The 17385-nt window shown below is 42.6% G+C and overlaps 1 protein-coding gene across 5 annotated transcripts; it reads right to left on the reverse strand.

Moving 5' to 3' along the window:
• Window positions 1-1333: 1333 nt before the first annotated feature.
• Window positions 1334-13413, reverse strand: LOC129194169 (twist-related protein 2-like). Of its 5 annotated transcripts, XR_008573705.1 has the most exons (6): window positions 13267-13413; window positions 10988-11532; window positions 8839-9063; window positions 8574-8655; window positions 3893-4008; window positions 1334-1514 (listed from the first exon to the last, which is right to left on the reverse strand). XR_008573705.1 is itself a non-coding variant. In XM_054799196.1 (2 exons), the coding sequence occupies exon 1, from the start codon at window positions 4812-4814 to the stop codon at window positions 4218-4220; it is 597 nt and encodes a 198-aa protein (XP_054655171.1). In that variant the 5' UTR covers window positions 4815-5083; the 3' UTR covers window positions 1334-1514; window positions 3897-4217. The 5 variants fall into 5 exon arrangements, 2 of the variants coding, with proteins under 2 accessions (XP_054655171.1, XP_054655164.1); XR_008573704.1 differs by having other exon boundaries at window positions 8839-11532; XR_008573706.1 differs by lacking the exon at window positions 3893-4008 and having other exon boundaries at window positions 8839-11532.
• Window positions 13414-17385: the final 3972 nt, after the last annotated feature.

Below are 17385 nucleotides of genomic sequence, written 5' to 3' on the forward strand. Positions count from 1 at the left end.
CCATTCACTCTCACATTCATACCAGTAAAATAATTATAAAATTGATAAATTAACTATAATGATTGAATAAATAGGGGTGTCATGGGATTAAAACATGCTGAGATTGCACTTTTGGAGAAAAGCGAGAACAGGGCAGCCAGAAGCCAATCAGAATGTGAACTATGGCATCGCTACTATGAATGATAAAACAGTGTAACATGGAAGTGGTAGTGCACAACGCAGGATTGGAAGCGTACCTTAATAATATCATTTACTGTCGATTTGTGGGACAATACACATTTCAAAACGCACCTCCATTGTTTTATGACTCAATTAAATAGTGTCCAGTCATATTTTTCCATTGTAATTTTCTTAAAATTAATGTTAAAATCTCGTCTCGTCTAATTCTGGTGGGCCCAATCTCGTGCATCGTCTCATCTCTTAAATTGGGTGTCCCATGACACCCCTAATAGTAAACTATAATTTAAATATATTTCTAGACAAAACAGTGAAAAAAATCTTTCAGCACATACAATTAAATTAAAGAGAATAACAAATCATAGAGAAATGTCATAAATGGACTAACATTTTCGGCAGAAATACGCCTCTAAAGTGGTGTTCAAAATACCATTGTACTGACGTTACAGCAAAAAAAAAATATGTTGTCCCTCAAGAAACCACTTCAGTGAACATCGAAGCAGTAACACTTTTTTCCCAAAAGAACACCAAGAGAAGAAGAATAAACACAGTAAGTTACATGACTTAAGTATAAATGCACTTAGAGATTAACTTCTTTTTACACTTGGGTAATAATCATTTAAGCCTGCAGTCTTTTTGTATTATTTATGGTTTTTCACATTTCACTATCAGCAGCAGTTCACTTTCTTTTATGACAGTTTACATTTGACTTTCAACATTGTCTGTCAATTATTAATAAATATTGTGTAAATCCATGACAATTAAAACACTTCCAATGGTGAACACTGTTTAAATGTTCTACATAAGACATAATTAGTAGCATGCTTACAATCTAATTTTAATGTCCATGTAGCAGCATTTTCTTCCCCCCCCACACACACACACTTTTTAATGACTGTATTCTGAGCCAAAACAATGAAAAACACCTCAAAAAGGTTCCAAGCAGGCTATAAAATACCCCATAGCGCCTTTTAATTGCACATTCTACAATGTTCTTCTTGGATGTGTAAGTGTTCCTCTCTGACCAGGCAAAGGAAGGCGTGCAGACCTCATTAAATAAAGGCCGTGTAAGGGTGGTGCATTTTAACAAGACAGTGGAGACAGAGTTTCAACTGAACTTTATTTATAAGGCCAGATTGGGATAGAATGATATTTGTCTCTATAGACACATTTGCCCCATACATTGCTTAACATGAATATTCCCCGCTTCTTTGGTCCACTTCCATCTTATCAGTAATATTCTCCACAGTTCCCTTTCCCAAAGTCCACATGACTAGAATGGTCAAAATGGCGGTATAGCGCAGACGACAACACCGCAGTCCTTTTTTTGTGAGCAGCTGGAAAGAAAGAGAAAGACATTTAATACTGGGAACACTGCAGTAAAGTTGCATTTCCCTAAGTAAAACAGTGATAAGCGGCACATATTGACAAAGTGTGGGATGAGTTTTAAAGCAGGAAAATCTTCAAATTTTCACTTGGACAGCGAACTAGAGCCCCTTTCACACAAGCTCTCTTTAAACTTATATTTATACCTATATTATGCCTTTTTTCATGTGTTGAAGGTAAGTGTGAAAAGCAACAATGAATGAAGGGACAAAGTTGATTCAGCAATTTCTGGGCCTTGGAGGTAGCAACAGAGGTGGGACAGCACCTGTGTGGAAGGATAAGGCAGACAGCAAGAACAGTTTAACACCTGACACTCACATCTTCCACCCTTTTGCGTTGAAAGAAATTGTTGCTGTCCTTTGTCACTCCATTCTTTGTCGCTGCTTGTCACACAGAACAGGACGGGGAAACACTAGCTTTTGCAGGCCGTATGAAAGGGAACTATGTGAAAAAGGTATTCCACAATGGCGTGTTGAAATTTGACACTCCTCACGATGTTAGGTTGTGTTGACAGAATAGTCTCTGGACTACATGTGTTGTGTTCTAAACCACCATGCGCCTTCACACAGCAATACAGCATTCTGCAGTCAGATCATTAGAGCATGACAGCACCAGCGTCTGGTATGACACATCAAATACAATACTATAAAACAGCGACAAGAGCCTTCAGCGCAACAGGGCCTCTAAAAGTGTCCAACTTTACACCCGTGTCCTGGCATTGTGGAATACCCATTTCACACAAAGCTCCTTTCACAGCAGGCTTTCCCCCCGTCCTGTTCAGTGTGAAAAGCACCAACACAGAATGGGACAGCAAAGCAAGTTTTGCGCTTTGAAGGAGGTATCCAAGCCGTAGCAAAGGCGGGATGGCAGCTGTGTGAAGGGGAAAAGAAGAAAGCTAAGTTCTGTATGAAAGGCACAGGTGAATATATGCTGGATTTTCCAATACAGCTCTGATGCTAACACCTGAGTGTGGAAAACTGCTGGATCGTGTCCCTGCAATCCCCTTTCACACAGGCAGTGTCCCACCTCTGTTACGACTCTGAACCTACCTCCAAAGTTGTTATTGGCGGGCCACCGATTCCATGTCTATGCAACAAAAATGTGCTTTTTGTAGCTTTTATACATTTTTGCATGACTTCTCAAGGAAAAAGTTGAATCAAACTCATCATTAGTGTGTATGAGTGGGTGTGTTTGTGAGGTGGGCAGTAGGGGGGCACACTTATGCATGTGTGCTGCATAAATCAGCTTTCACCTCCTCCATCACTCCCAGTGCTTTATGGGAGAGCCCCTCACACCCCCCACGCCCTCAATGTTCAGTCAGGGCCCACCGCCCCACATCAGCGTTCTCCTTTGATGGCGTGGTCTATGATTCATAGCTTTTTTCTCATGACCATTCTTGTTTTCATTTCCTGTTTTTTTTATTTTATATGACATGAGCGCTCTGCTGACCTACTGCAAAAACACTGGTCACCCATCTCTGTATGGCAGGAGCATTCTGATGTTTTCAAGAGTCTAATAACGCTAGTTTTTGCAATGTGCCGGGCGTCGTCTGCTGTTTTTAATGGAAAATTAATAATAACAATGCATGATATGCATTTCTCATTATATGTAAATGGAGCGTTTTTGGCACTTTTTGGAGGTTTTTTCAGGAGGCTTTATAGGCGGAATAAGTGTTTCTCATTACGTGCATTTTTAGCTGCTTCTTTTTAGCAATTTTTTGAAAGATATGTGTGTTCGTGCCTCATGTAAGTATTGTGGATGATGGGCAAAAATCCCCCAAAAAGTGCAGTTTTTCTTTAAGATTTTAATGCAAAAGCAATAGTTGAAAATCCTCTATTTGTGTCAGTAGTGCGCCGCTGTTTTTGGGTTCTACTGCAATAACAGTATATTTGCTGGAAGACAAGAGCACTCTGCTGTTTTTAAGGATCTATTGCAAAAACGTGTGTCAAGCATCCTTTGCATAACAGCAGTGCTCTCATGTTTTTAGTATTCCCCATCAAAAGCTCCTTGTAAAGACCCATTGCAAAAACACAAGTCAAATATTTTCCTGATGATGGATGGTTTTTAAGGACCTACTGCAAAAATGTTAGTCAAACATCCTCTAGATGACAGGAGAGCTCTGCTTTTTTAAGAATTTACTGCAAAAACACTAGCCAAGATCCTCTATATGACAACAAAATGCTGCTGTTTTTAAGGACCTACTGCAAAAACATGAGTCAAAGATTCTCTGGATGACGGGAGAGCTCTGCTGTTTTTAGGATTTCACGGCAAAAACACTAAGAAAAGATCCTCTATTTTCCAGTAGTTAAGACAACACAAGAATGCATACCTACGTTGATGATGGTGATTGTTACGGTGCTCAAGGTGATGCTGAAGGTGGAACTAAGGGTCAAACTTCGGTAGCCAAAGAAGTCAATAGCTCCAAACGGAAGACATCAGTCCTTCCTGCAGTGGCAAAAACGAAAAAAAGCCCTTCGAGACCAATAGGGGACTTAACAACAATGAACTATTCTAAGGTTCACAAGCAGATCCAGTCCAAAAGTTTCTCATCAAGAGTCTCTGCCTCACCAGTGGGCCAATGATGTAACCTGAGATGTGTGAGTCCATTTTAAATGTGACCCCACGTGATTTTGTCCACCATCAAAGACAAAATGCTAATGTCCAGCAGACATGGTGGACCAGGTGCCCTCCATCCTCCAGACGGAGAAGGCGTAACTCAGCCTATCGTGGGCCAGGTAGTTACACCCGCTCAGCTTGGAATCCATCTCGTCACTCTGTAGGACCTGGTACAGGAAGTCAATGTAGCGTGACGCCAGCTTCAAGGTCTGGATCTTGCTGAGCTTGTCCGATGGGAGCGTGGGGATAATTTTCCTCAAGGATGCAAAGGCTTCGTTCAGGGATTGCGTCCTCTGCCGTTCGCGGATGTTGGCAATCACTCTTTGGCCATGGGGGTCCTCGAGAGACGTAAAATCGCCAGGACTCGGACCTGGAACTGGAGAAAGGGACGGTCCTGAGGAAGAAAGCTGATGCTGAGGGCTGCTTTTGATTTTTTTGGGAGCGTAGACGTACACGTCGTCTACAGAGTCGATTGATGGAGTGGTGGAGTCGTCCGCCGGAGGTTTTCCGGTGTTCCGTTTCCGTCTGCTGAGTCCAGGTGTTGCCACAAGGACTGGGCAGGCATTAGAAGGTGGTTTTCCTGTGTTCTCCTCTCCTACTGGATGATCACCGCTAGTCTGCTGCTCCTCTCTCATACTTCTCTGCCAAGTTAGGGCTGACTTTCTACCTGTTCTGTCTCGTCTCGTTCTGTCTAGTCTTTTTCTGGTCCTCGAGCTATCCAATTCAAAGACTGATCCTTCATCTACAGTCAGCCAGCCAGTGATCTCTCTCCAGCGTCACACCACATTGGTCGTCCTCCAGCTTGTGTGTGATCCAACAGAAACTTGAATCTGGGAGGGGATTTCGGAAAGCTCGTCGGTCCGCCCATGTGATTCACTGATTGGTGTGGAGCACTGCAGGAATCCTAAACTATGGAGTAGTGTGATCAAAGGGAGAAGGTGTCTGGTAGAGCCAAACCAAATCAAACCTCAATGACGTCGCCGTGGAGGCTTCCCAAGTTTATTGGTTCCAGATTTGCCCCCCTTTAAACCCCCTTCGGTCTACACATCCTTGCTTGCTCTTTCTCACCCCCCTTCCCCTTTATGTTTGACTTCCTAAGTATAGCTGCAGGATGATGTTGTTTAACCCTTAAGAGGTTCCTAAAAATCACTCACTGAATTGCCATGACAAAAATGCCGTCCTCCCAAAATCTGCTGTAAAAAATGATATACTATTATTTTCCACTATGAACAAGTCAACTTTTTGAAACTACTCCAGCCTGAAATATACCTTATGTTTTAGGGATTATAACCCTTTAAAAGCCAGTATGTTTTTAAAATAAAAAAAAACAAAGCGAGAGTAACAACATGTTTGTTTTTTCCAAGGACCTACTACAAAAACATGGGTCAAAAATCCTCTTTATAACAGGAGTATCCCTCTCTTTTTAAAGGATGTGTACTGCAAAAACACTTCTTTTTTTTTTATGTGACTTGAGCACTCTGCTGTGCTAAGAACGTACTGCAAAGACAGTAGTCAAAGATCCTCTATATCAGTGGTTCCCAAAGTTTTTACGGTCACCTACCCCTTCAGACATTTGACCTGAAGCCATGTGACCCCTACTCCTGCACACTTAAAAAACATTAACCTTTTTATCTTAATTAACTTTATTATTAATACTGAACATAATTAATTGGTTAATTAATTTGATAGAAAAATGTATATTTTGCATGGTCACATTTTGATCATTTTTTGACTCACATGAACACATGATTTTGCGTGATAAATAGATAAGTAATCATCCTACATATCTTTTATTCCAGTTTTGGCATCCCTGCGTTAGAATGGCTTGAAATTGAGCTTCACTTTTTTTGCTCACTCACAACGGCTGTGGTTTAAAGTCTACATACTAATTTAATACCAAATTGACAGGGAAAGTTGAACAATCATGATATCCGACGTGCATACAACCAACGATAAAGATTCCCCACTCGCAGTGACAGATTTTCACCTCTGCTTTGTGCGGGGATTGGAATATAAACACTCTTAATGCACACTTAATGCACAAAATAATCATCAAAATTGCTTATTTGTTCATATGATGCACACAGAGCAATGGACGACATCACGCTCTGTCTCCTTTCTGCTCCGTTCTCCTCGCACCCTCAGGCGTTCAGTCTTAGGCGCTAATTGTTAATTGCGCTTCCCCCATCACAGTTGGCGTACCCCACTTTGGGAACCTAGTGTCTATATTACAGGAACACACACTGCTGTTTTCAAGGACATATTTCAGAAATGTTAGTCAAAGATCATCTATGACAGGAGACCTCTGCTGTTTTTAAAGGAAAACTGCACTTTGTTTGGAATTTTGCCCATCTTCCACAATCCTTAAGTGAGAGACATGAACACATATTTTTCTAAAGATATAAAAACAAATAAAAAGAGACAGCTCATTACTGCACAAAATGGGATACACCTATGCCGCCTACAGGACCGCTACTAAAACTTCCTGTCAGCCTTTTGCTGGCAGTATTTTTGGTTTCTTACTTGTTGGACTCTGACTTTTTTTGCTCACTTTTACCTTCTTGCGACGACTGCCTTTATTGTATTAAACATTTTTTGTTACTTCTCGGATGGTGTCTTCTCTGCATTGGGATCTACACACACTGGCTAGCGCCAGCCTTCACAGTAACAGGTACATAGAAACGAACACTTAAACCTAGCATTAACTTTTCCAAACTCAAAAATGAAAACACAGCAGCAGTGGCGGCAGCTCGAATATGTAGCCTTAACTTTTTGGTAGTGGTCTGAGGCATTGTGAGCGTGGCGCTGATGCGCTGCAGGCGAGTGTGTGTGTGAAGCTACTCGCTAGCCAGTCAGTAGCTAGCCGGTGTGTTATGGCGGCGTGCATCAGTGCATCAGTAACGTAGTTTGATCAGCGTAACCATTTTAATAATAATAACAATGTTGCTGTAGCTTCGTTAATATGCATGTCGCATTATATGTAAATGGAGCGTTTGGAGTTTTAGCTTTGGCTTTATAGGCAGAATAAGTGGCATTCCGTGCATTGTTAGCTAAGTCTTTTTAACTGTGTTTATATTTTTAGAACGCACAGAAAAGAGAGACATATGTGTTGATGTCTCACACAAGGATTGTGGGTGATGGTTAAAATAAAAAAAAATGCAATTTTCCTTTAAGGACCAATGCAAAAAAACAAGTGAAAGATCTTCGTTGAGACAGTAGTGCTCTGCTTTTTTTTTTGGAATCTACAGCAAAAGCACTAGTTTTTACAATATGACTGTAAGTGGCTCTCTGCTGTTCTCAAGGATCTACAGCAAAAACGCTAGTCAAATATTCTCTTTATGAAAGCTGTGTTCTGCTGCTTTTAGGAATCTACTGTAAAAACACAACCAAAATGTCTTGCAAATAAAAAAGTCAATGGTACAAAATGTCCCTGGGATCTTTTAAGGTTGAACATTCTGGCAGAATGGAGTAACAGTGGTAAATGATAACAGCTATAAGAAACAACACAATGCTGTGTTTTCTTCTAGTAGCAGCGACTTGGCTCTAATCATAGGCCTTGAGGGAAGAAGGAGCTGGCTCAGCACCGCACTACTGTGGTCCAATCAGAGATGTAAGTAAAACAAGAGCTCAAAGGGACACTTTATAATCTTACATTCATCCAACATGGACTTTGCTGCCCAAATGCCTGAGTGACTGGCGGCAGAATCAACACACCTCCACAAAGGGTTTTGTGTGTTTTTGCATAAAATACAAAGTTGCTCAGTGAAAACACTTTGGGTTTTGGATAAGGCAGGACACTCATGACTAAGTGGAAAAGATCCGAGTGTGAGTCAACCCAAAGATGATTCGACAAGAATAGAAAAATCCACAGATGACACACACAAACTGCTTTTGGTTGCCATTATATTTGCACATTCATACAGTACATGACTAAAGCATACTGTCATGACTGTATGTATTTGTTGTGTAAGCTCTTCTAGTCCCAATTCTCCAATTAACACCTCATTTCAATTCTGCTGCTTGGTCTACAAAAGCAAAAAATCGCAGGGGTCTCTAACTGGCACCAAGTTAGAAAACATTGGTACTAACAGCTGTGGCTGTAAGCAAACTTTTGATGTAGTTTAACTAACTCCACAAGATGGCAGTAGCTGCATTTGAAGTATCATGCAGCATACGGCTGCTTGATTTACATCTGCATGCTCTTTAAAATGCCAGTTGCAATACTCAGGGCACCAAAATAAACACAAAACAGCCTGAGAGTCAGGCAGGCTACAGGACTAATAGGAGGATGAGTTTAGCAGGTAGCATAAAGATAGCGATATGTCCACAAAATGCCTAGGAAGACAAGGAGGTCATGGAATGGCGTCCACGGAGGAAAATAATCCAGCACCCACCTGGCGGAATTAAGAAGAGGTGGCTGATAGGGAACAGCTGCGCCCGCCTGGTAGCTCCGCCCGACTCAAGGAAGTCCCAAGTCTGCAAATAGATACCACAAAGAGCAGTAAGGGGCCAGATAACAAGAAAACCAAGGGCATTGGCCACATGAAAAGGCGAGAGGCCCGTGGAAGAACACACAAATATTGTGTACGAGTATTGTGGGCGTATTCCACCCAAGGGAGATTGCGAGACCAGGACGTAGGGTGCTGATGGCACACGCACCTTAAGGCTGACTCCAGGTCCTGGTTGGCCCGCTTTATCTGGTTGTTGGACTGAGGACGGTATCTGGAGGAAAGACTGACAGAAGACCCCAAGGACTTGCAAAAGGCCTTCCAGGTAGCAGAGGCAAACTGGGGGCCTCTGTCCGACACCACATCAACAGGAATGCCACGGATCCGAACCATGTGCTACACCAGAAGCTTGGCCGTCTCCAAGGACAAAGAAAGTCTGCGGAGGGGGACAAAGTGAGTATACTTGGAGAACCTGTCTACTATAGTGAGGACTGTAGTGAACCCCCCAGAGGCGGGAAGACCAGTCACAAAGTCTAATGCAATGTGCGACCAGGGGCAGGAGGGGATGGGGAGTGGCTGAAGCAACCCCGCCGGCGGCTGTTTGGAGGTTTTGTTCCTGACACAGATGCCGCAGACAGCCACAAAACTCTTTGTGTCGGCGTGGGAGGAGGGCCACCAGAAGCGCTGAGATAGCAGGAAGGCAGTGCGCCTGGCTCCGGGATGGCAGGCAATCCTGTAACAATGAGCCCAGGTCAGGACTTCCGGACGCAGGGCCCGAGGAACGAATAGTCGGTCCGAGTGGCAACCAGCAGGGAGTAGGGTGTCCTTACTGGCGTCGGTCACTCGCTTCTCCCCCTCCTACTATGCAGGACTGGGGAAGGATGGTATCCTGGGAAGGGTCCTCATCTTGTAGTGCATACATCCGGGAGAGCGTGTCTGGTTTGCTATTGAGTGGACCTGGTCAATAGGTGAGAGTGAAGTCAAACCAAGTGAAAAACTGAGCCCACTGGGCTTGGCAAGGGTTGAGGCGTTGAGCGTAACAGATGTATGTAAGGTTTCTGTGGTCCGTGTAGATGACAAACGGGTGCGTCGCTCCCTCCAACCAGTGCCTCCACTCCTGCAGGGCAAAGGACCACCGCCAACAGCTCCCCGTTGCCAACATCATAATTGCGTTCAGCGTGCAAGGGACGCCTGAAGAAAAAGGCGCAGGGGTGCAGCCTCTGGTTGGACCTGGAACGCTGAGAGAGAATGGCCCCGACCCAGTGTCAGATGCATCAACCTCGACAAAAAAATGGGAGAGAGGGATTAGGATGGATGATTACGGGTACAGAAGTGGAAAAAGGACTTGAGACACCGGAAGGCTGAATCGGCCCCCGCGACCAAGCAAATGGAACCTTAGTAGATGTAAGCTTGTTCAGAGGGTCTGCAACCTTACTAAAGTCCCAAATAAAGCGGCAGTAGAACTTGGCGAAACCCAGGAACCTCTGCAACAGCTTCCTAGATGTAGGAGTGGCCCAATCGACCACCGCCTGGATCTTGGCAGGGTCGGGTCTAAGTTACCCCTTCTCCACAATAAACCCCAGGAAGGACACCGTAGGTGAATGAAAGGTGCACTTCTGAGGCTTCACAAACAACCGGTTCTCCAATAGTCTCTGGAGGACAAGATGGACGTGCTGCAGGTGTTGTTTGGTGGATGAAGAAAAGATAAGGATGCCGTCAAGATAAACGAAAACAAAACGAGCAATCATGCCACAAAGGACATAGTTGATAAGGCACTGGAAGACCGCGGGGGCGTTCGTGAGACCAAAAGGCATGCCGCAGTACTCAAAATGCCCCAACGGCGTGTTACAGTAAAGGCGGTCTTCCATTCGTCCACTTTACGGATACGAATAAGGTGGCAAGCATTGCGCAAATCCAACTTCGTGAAAATGGTTGCAGTGTGAAGCCGTGTAAAAGCAGAATCAAGGAGAGGAAGGGGGTGTTCATTTTTTACTGTGATCGTATTGAGTGACTGAAAATCTTTACACGGGCACAAGGATCCGTCTTTCTTTTGGATGAAAAAAACACCCTGCCGCCAGGGGGGAAGAAGATGGCTGAATGTGCCCCGTAGCGAGAGAGGTGGAGATGGACTCCTCCAAGGCTTTCTGTTCCGGTTGGGAAATGTAATACAGCCGTGAGGAGGGGAGCGGTGCACCGGGCAACAGGTCAATGGCGCAGTTGTATGGGCGGTGGGGGGGTAGTAAGATGCCGCTGTCTTTACAAAATACCTCACTGAGGGAGTGGTATTTCCTGGCGGCAGGGGGACCTCCACGGATGTGGCCATGGAGGAACCCGTCATACGAAGCGTGCATTTCACGCACCTGCGTGGAGAGGTCCTCTAGCGTTTGCTCGTGGCGACTAATCATCTGCCCCTGGGCTTTGAGGGCAAACTGGAGCTGCTCTTGTTCCGTGGGATCCATGGTACTGGCTGGATTATTCTGTCATGCTTTGGTTCGTGGCAACGAAGACGGATCCCAGGATGCAGCACAAGGCAAGCTCAGGTGTGATTAATCTCTTTTAATGAGTCTCAGAATGCAAGAAGAACAGGAACTAAAGGCGACGGTGCATAAAAAAGGAGCACCACGACTAAATGCACAAAGGGCACAAAAATGAACACAAAACAGTCTGAGAGTCAGGCGGGCTACAGGACTCGCAGGAGGGTGAGTTTGGCAGGTAAATATGAGTAGAATAAAGATAGCATATGTCCACAAAATGTCTAGGAAGACAAGGAGGACATGGAATGGCGTCCATGGAGGAAAATAATCCAGCACCCTCCTGGCGCAGCTGATGGAATTTAGAAGAGGTGGCTGATAGGGAACATCTGAGCCCGCCTGGTAGCTCCGCCCGACTCAAGGAAGCCCCAAGTCTGCAAATAAATACCACAAAGAGCAGTAAGGGGCCACATAACAAGAAAACCAAGACAACAGTAATAATAGGGACCCCAAAACCCAATGCATGTCACAGTGAAGCGTGACAAAAATTCATTTGTTGTAAATAATTATTTTTCAATGTTGGGAAATAACAGCCACCCTCCAATTATTGTCTGCTTCAAATTAACGGTATTAGGTAAATAAAATCCCCAGCTATAATTAGAGCATTTATAATAATGGAAAAAAAAAACAAAATCAATTAAAACAGTCTTGGATTGAAACTGAACGGTAATGGTTTAATTCATTTCAAACATGCTATGCAATGTAAAGAACGTGAATTTAAATCACAAGTTTGTAATGAGTACTTAATTGTCTCATGACTACTTATTTAATAATTAGTCATTTGTTAACGAACTACCTAATTATTGTAGCATGCTCTTTTAAAAAATGCTTAAATACTTTAAAACAAACAGTGTGACATAGTCAAGCCATTTTTATGCATTTTATTTTGTGTCATTGTGCTTTACAGTTTGGTTTTAAATACACACAATAATGCACTTCATACATATACATTACCGACTAATTTGGCTTCTCTTCATCATTTTATTGCACAACACAGAAGGAACGGAGCCAATGTTGTAATAGCAATAATGAGCTCAGCCAGCATTAATAGTGCTGATGAGTTCATTGTAAACCACAGTACAGCAAGTGTAACACACATGACTTTCTGCTGAGTAGGGCTACCAACATTTTCAAGCGCATGCAGAGGTAGAGACCACTCATGATGCTTTGTCCATAAACCTCACATTGGTTTACTGTACATGTTACTGTACATTTAAGCTTTAGTCTAGCTCAGTGGTTCAATTCCAAAAATGTATATTTTGACCATTTTTGTTTCACGTGTCATGCTCTGTGTTGTTGCCCTGCTACCGCCCACCTGCCGTGTCTTTCAGTGCATGCTGTTCTCCGCAGAGGCGGAGCCACCGTGGCACACCTGAAGCTCGTTAGGGCTTCGGCCTTCTTAAGCTGGTCGTCTGCTACAGCTCATTGCCAGATTGTTCCCTGCTCTTCGCATGCTTCCTGTCTCTATATGCCTTCTGTGTAATCGTATCGTGTGTTTAGCTCTCTGGCCTACCCACCTGTACTGTGAGTATTCTTACGTCCTGCCTGGCTTCCTCCAGCAGCGACTCATTAGTATTTGTGCTAAAGCTACCCCACCTCGCTTGGTTTTCAGCAGCGCCTTTAGTTATATTGTTTTTTTTTCCTGCTACCACTTTTTCTAGCACTGTTTTTTGTACTCCTTTTTACGTGGCCTTGCCTGTTATTTTTGTGTTGGACTCCTTGCCTTTTTGCTCTTTTTGTGTATTATTTTTTACTCCTGTGTGAGGACTCTTTGTAATAAACACCTTTTTGTTATCACGGACTGACTCCTCTCAGCATCACGGGATCCAAAACACTGTTTAAGCCAATCCTGATAACATGAGCACTGATAAATAGATAAGTAATCATCCTACATATCTTTAATTCCAGTTTGACGTTGGCATCCTTGCGTTTGAATGGGTTGAATTTGAGCTTCACTTTTTTTGGCCACTCACAATGGCTATGTTTTAAGTCTGCATATTCATTTAACACCAGATTGACAGGGAAAGTTTAACAATCACGATATCCGAAGTACAAAAATGCATACAACCAACGATAAAAGCAAATTTTCAAGGAGATTCCCCACTCACAGTGACAGTTTTCCACCTCTGCGCCGTGCGGGGATTGGAACACGGATATAAATGAAATCTTCAAGATTAAACATTCTTAATTCACAAAATAATCATCAAACTTGCTTATTTGTTCAAATGATGCACACAGAGCAATGAACGACTTCCCGCTCTGTCTCCTTTCAGCTGCGTTCTCTTCGTGCCGTGAGGCGTTTAGGCGCACTCGTAATTGTGCGTGTTAGGTGCTCATTATTTTTCTTTTTTTATTAACGTACCCCCATCACAATTGGCGTACCCCTGGCCTCTTAAGCCTCTTAAGACGTTAGCTGCTGCAAATTGCTGCTGCTCGACGGCTGACTAGAACTAGAAGATATTCAAGATTCAAGAGTTTTATTGTCATATGCATAGTATAACAGGCAGTTATACTATGCAATGAAATTCTTATTCTGTTCATTCTCCCAAAAAAAGAAAGAAAACACAAGAAAAAGAATAAGAACATAAGAAACATAAATACCAATAAGTTAAGCAACAACAACAGAAGAAACATTAATACAGATAAATAATACAAATAAATGAATAAATAAGTATCTACTATCTACTGCACTGGTCCCCAAAAAAATAGTCTTGATGGATGGATAAAGGGCTATTGTTTTACCTTATCATTCTCGACTCTTACAATGTCATCACCTTTCTGACCTGCTTCTTTCAGCTCTTGCATAACATCTAAAATCCCCTTTATCACCATAACTTCTTTCTCTACCATGTGCACTAACAGTCACACACAAATATGTTCCACTGTCCAATGAAATAAAAAGGTATGATGTTTATGTAAGTGTCCTATGACATAAGCAAGAGGCGAAGCCTGGGGAAATAGGTATTGTACATAGATACACAATGCACTAGGGTCGCGGTTATGCTGGAGCCTATCCCAGCTGACTTCGGACGAGAGGCGGGGTAGATCCTGGACTGGTGGCCAGCCAATGGCAGGGCACATATAGACAAACAACCATTCACACTCGCATTCATACCTATGGACAATTTAGAGTCACCAATTAACCTAACCTGCATGTTTTTGGAATGTGGGAGGAAACTGGAGTACCCGGAGAAAACCCACGCACGCATGGGCAGAACATGCAAACTCCACACAGATGCCCAGCGGAGATTCGAACCCAGATCTTCCCGATCTCCTGACTGTGTGGCCAACATGCTGACCACAGGGCCACCGTGCTGTATTTTTCAAAGCCAAAAGCAGCCAGTCAAATACAACCAGAATGGTGAAAATAATAATCATATCTGTTTTCTGTTTTGGAATTCAAAAACAAAACACTTTTCATGTTTCAGCTTTTATTTTTAAAGGCCTATGTATTGCAAAAGAAAATGCACGCTTTTGGTTAAATGAGTTGTTAAACTCAATGAAAATTCCAATGGTAATTTTTTGTTCTCTTATAAAACAAAAACATTTGATCATGTGGAATCCAAAACTAGAATATCAACATTCTGCGAGGTGCTTTGCTTCAACTGTGACCAGAACAGTGTGAGTCATATAGCACTTCACACTGCTGCCTTTACATCTACTTGCAAGGGTGGCAGTTTGTCAAAACATGCACCCTTACTGTGTTGTCTGTGCTATTATTGTTAAATACCGATAGTGTTAAATGCACTGCACGGTGGCACTACTATTAAACGCCAAAGTTTGACCTCCTTTAGTCAGACTGACTGGAAAATTAACGTCTCAAATAAATTAAACCATTCCCATTACCATTTGTCTGGTGATTACTGTAAAAATGTATAGGATATCTGTATTACATGCATGCTAGCATGCCCACCAAAGCATTTGAAGCACAACCCATAGGGGGCGCCACCAATATTATTTACAGTCATGTGGGAAAATTATGTTCTGACCCAGACAGTCTAAATCAGGGGTGCCCATTACGTCGATCGTGAGCTACCGTTTGATCGCGAAGGTAGTGTGCGTTGACTGCATAAATGTCACTTTGACGATGTCATATGACATCAGTCAGCTGACATTAAGCTCCCCTCCTGATTCACCGTTGCTCCCCCGCAGCAAAGATGAAGTGGTGAACAGACGTCTCAGGCCACACACGGAGATGCAACTTTCATCTTTATTATTCTGATTACAGATAAACAAACTCAGCGGTTAGATGCTATATCTATAACAAAACAAACTTCACAGGTGAACTTAATTTGAGCTTCTCTAATTTTGAATGCACATGTCCAACATGTTCAATACTGAACACACTCAACGCACAACTTGCTGTTCCCTAATATAACAGTTGTGCATATCCCTAACTTTTTGCGGTCAGAGATAGATCATGTTGTCTTGTAACTTGCACGCTGGAAAAGAGTGTGTACAGTACATGTAAAACGTACATAAATACTCACACCTGTATTTATGAATACAGTAAATATATACGGTATATTTTCTATGTTTGTCGTTGGAAGAAGATTTGGGATTTTAAAAGTGAAAAAGTGTGAGCACCCTGAGTCTAAATCACTTTTTGACTCACGGGCCGCATTGAGTTAACAAAATTGGCGGGGGGGGCCATGTATTTCATACACGCACACTAGTTTAACCTTATAATTCTAACAGTCCACCTGGAATTATTTGTCTTATTTTATATATAAGAGTGTCATACAATCTGCTATATGTGCTTGTGTCCCTTTTTCTCAGGAGCACGCTAAACATCAGACAAAATCAAATAACAAAATCAAATTTTACAGATTTTTTTACGGAATAAGACACCCGGAATGTACATGAATGAAGAATGTGTGATATACAATATGAACTATGAACTATACAACCATGATGAAACATTGACTATTAAAGAGCATGTGAACGTTCCTCCTTTTATACCTCCCAGACAGGTTAAGTTGTGTGTCACATATTTGTTAACTTGTGTTTGTTTGGCACCGTGGGTAAGGTAGTTGTATGGATGGCTGCATGTGAAAAGCAAAAGGTTGTCTCAGATTGACTCTGGCAACTTGCAAGTCATGTTGCCAGCCTGTATGTTAAAAGTTTAAATTAAATACTTTGGAAGCAACTGGCGGGCCGTATTCAAACGCTTGGCGTGCCTGATTTGGCCCCCGGGCTGTAGTTTGCCCATCCCTGGTCTAAATCATACCCTTCCAGTCAAGTACTGTTGATCTCTCTTTTTTACAACAATGTCATTTTAATTAGTAATCCACATGCCAGGTGTACAGTCATCCCTCGTTTATTGCGATTAACTACAAAACATTTTTTTTGTTACAGCATAGACAACTTTCGAATTATTTTTTTTTTACCATTATGAGAGACATGTAGATATGAAGTAACACCCCTTTCATCACTTTTACTCTGCTATTATTCTTTGTTTACACCACATTGCTTCTGCACAGGCTATGGGATGACTGTTGGGACACAAGAGACGGCCAGAGCTGCATAGCATGCTAGCAAGCTAACAAGTTAGCCTCCAATTGATTTATTCGGCACTTGTTAATTTAAGAATTAATTTTTGAAGAAACACGATAGAGTGAGGGGGTGACATTCAAACCACGATATAACGAGTGGACAACTGCAAGTGACTTTCTGACTCTAAAGTGGAAGCAAGAAGCGTGTCTCACTGTTGTGTTTACCCTCAACATGAGTGAAACGTGCAGGTATAGCGCATGTGATTCAACTGTGTACAAAAGCAGGTTCCCACATTTACTGTGTGCCCTGCTCTTCCATACCAGCAACTCTTGATTACAAATAAAACCTAGTCAAGGACAATAATACGAGTCATAGAGATAATTGTGTTTTACCTACAGTCAAGCATGGTTGAGGTAGCATCATGTGGTGGGGCTGCATGAGTGCTGTTAGCACTGGAGAGCTGCAGTTCACTGAGAGGGAACATAAAATCCAACATATACTGAAAATGACTCAGTTGTGAGTACACCCCACAGTGAACATGTCAAAATCGTGTCCTTGGTGTCAGTATTCAGTGTGAGCACCATTGTTACCCAACACTGCCTTAATCCTCTTGGGCATGGAATTGACCAGAGCTGTACAGGTTGTTACTGGAATCTTACTGTATGTATAGTTTCTGCTTCACAATGCCACAGTACATATTGGAATTCACCTTTCCTCTTTATGAGCCGTAG

The sequence above is a fragment of the Dunckerocampus dactyliophorus genome, chromosome 1 (assembly GCF_027744805.1).
Source record: "Dunckerocampus dactyliophorus isolate RoL2022-P2 chromosome 1, RoL_Ddac_1.1, whole genome shotgun sequence".
NCBI classification, from domain to species: Eukaryota; Metazoa; Chordata; class Actinopteri; order Syngnathiformes; family Syngnathidae; genus Dunckerocampus; species Dunckerocampus dactyliophorus.

Bases quoted from the DNA above. Each gene is read 5' to 3' on its own strand.
- LOC129194169 (XM_054799196.1), bottom strand. From the start codon at position 4,814: ATGAGAGAGGAGCAGCAGACTAGCGGTGATCATCCAGTAGGAGAGGAG.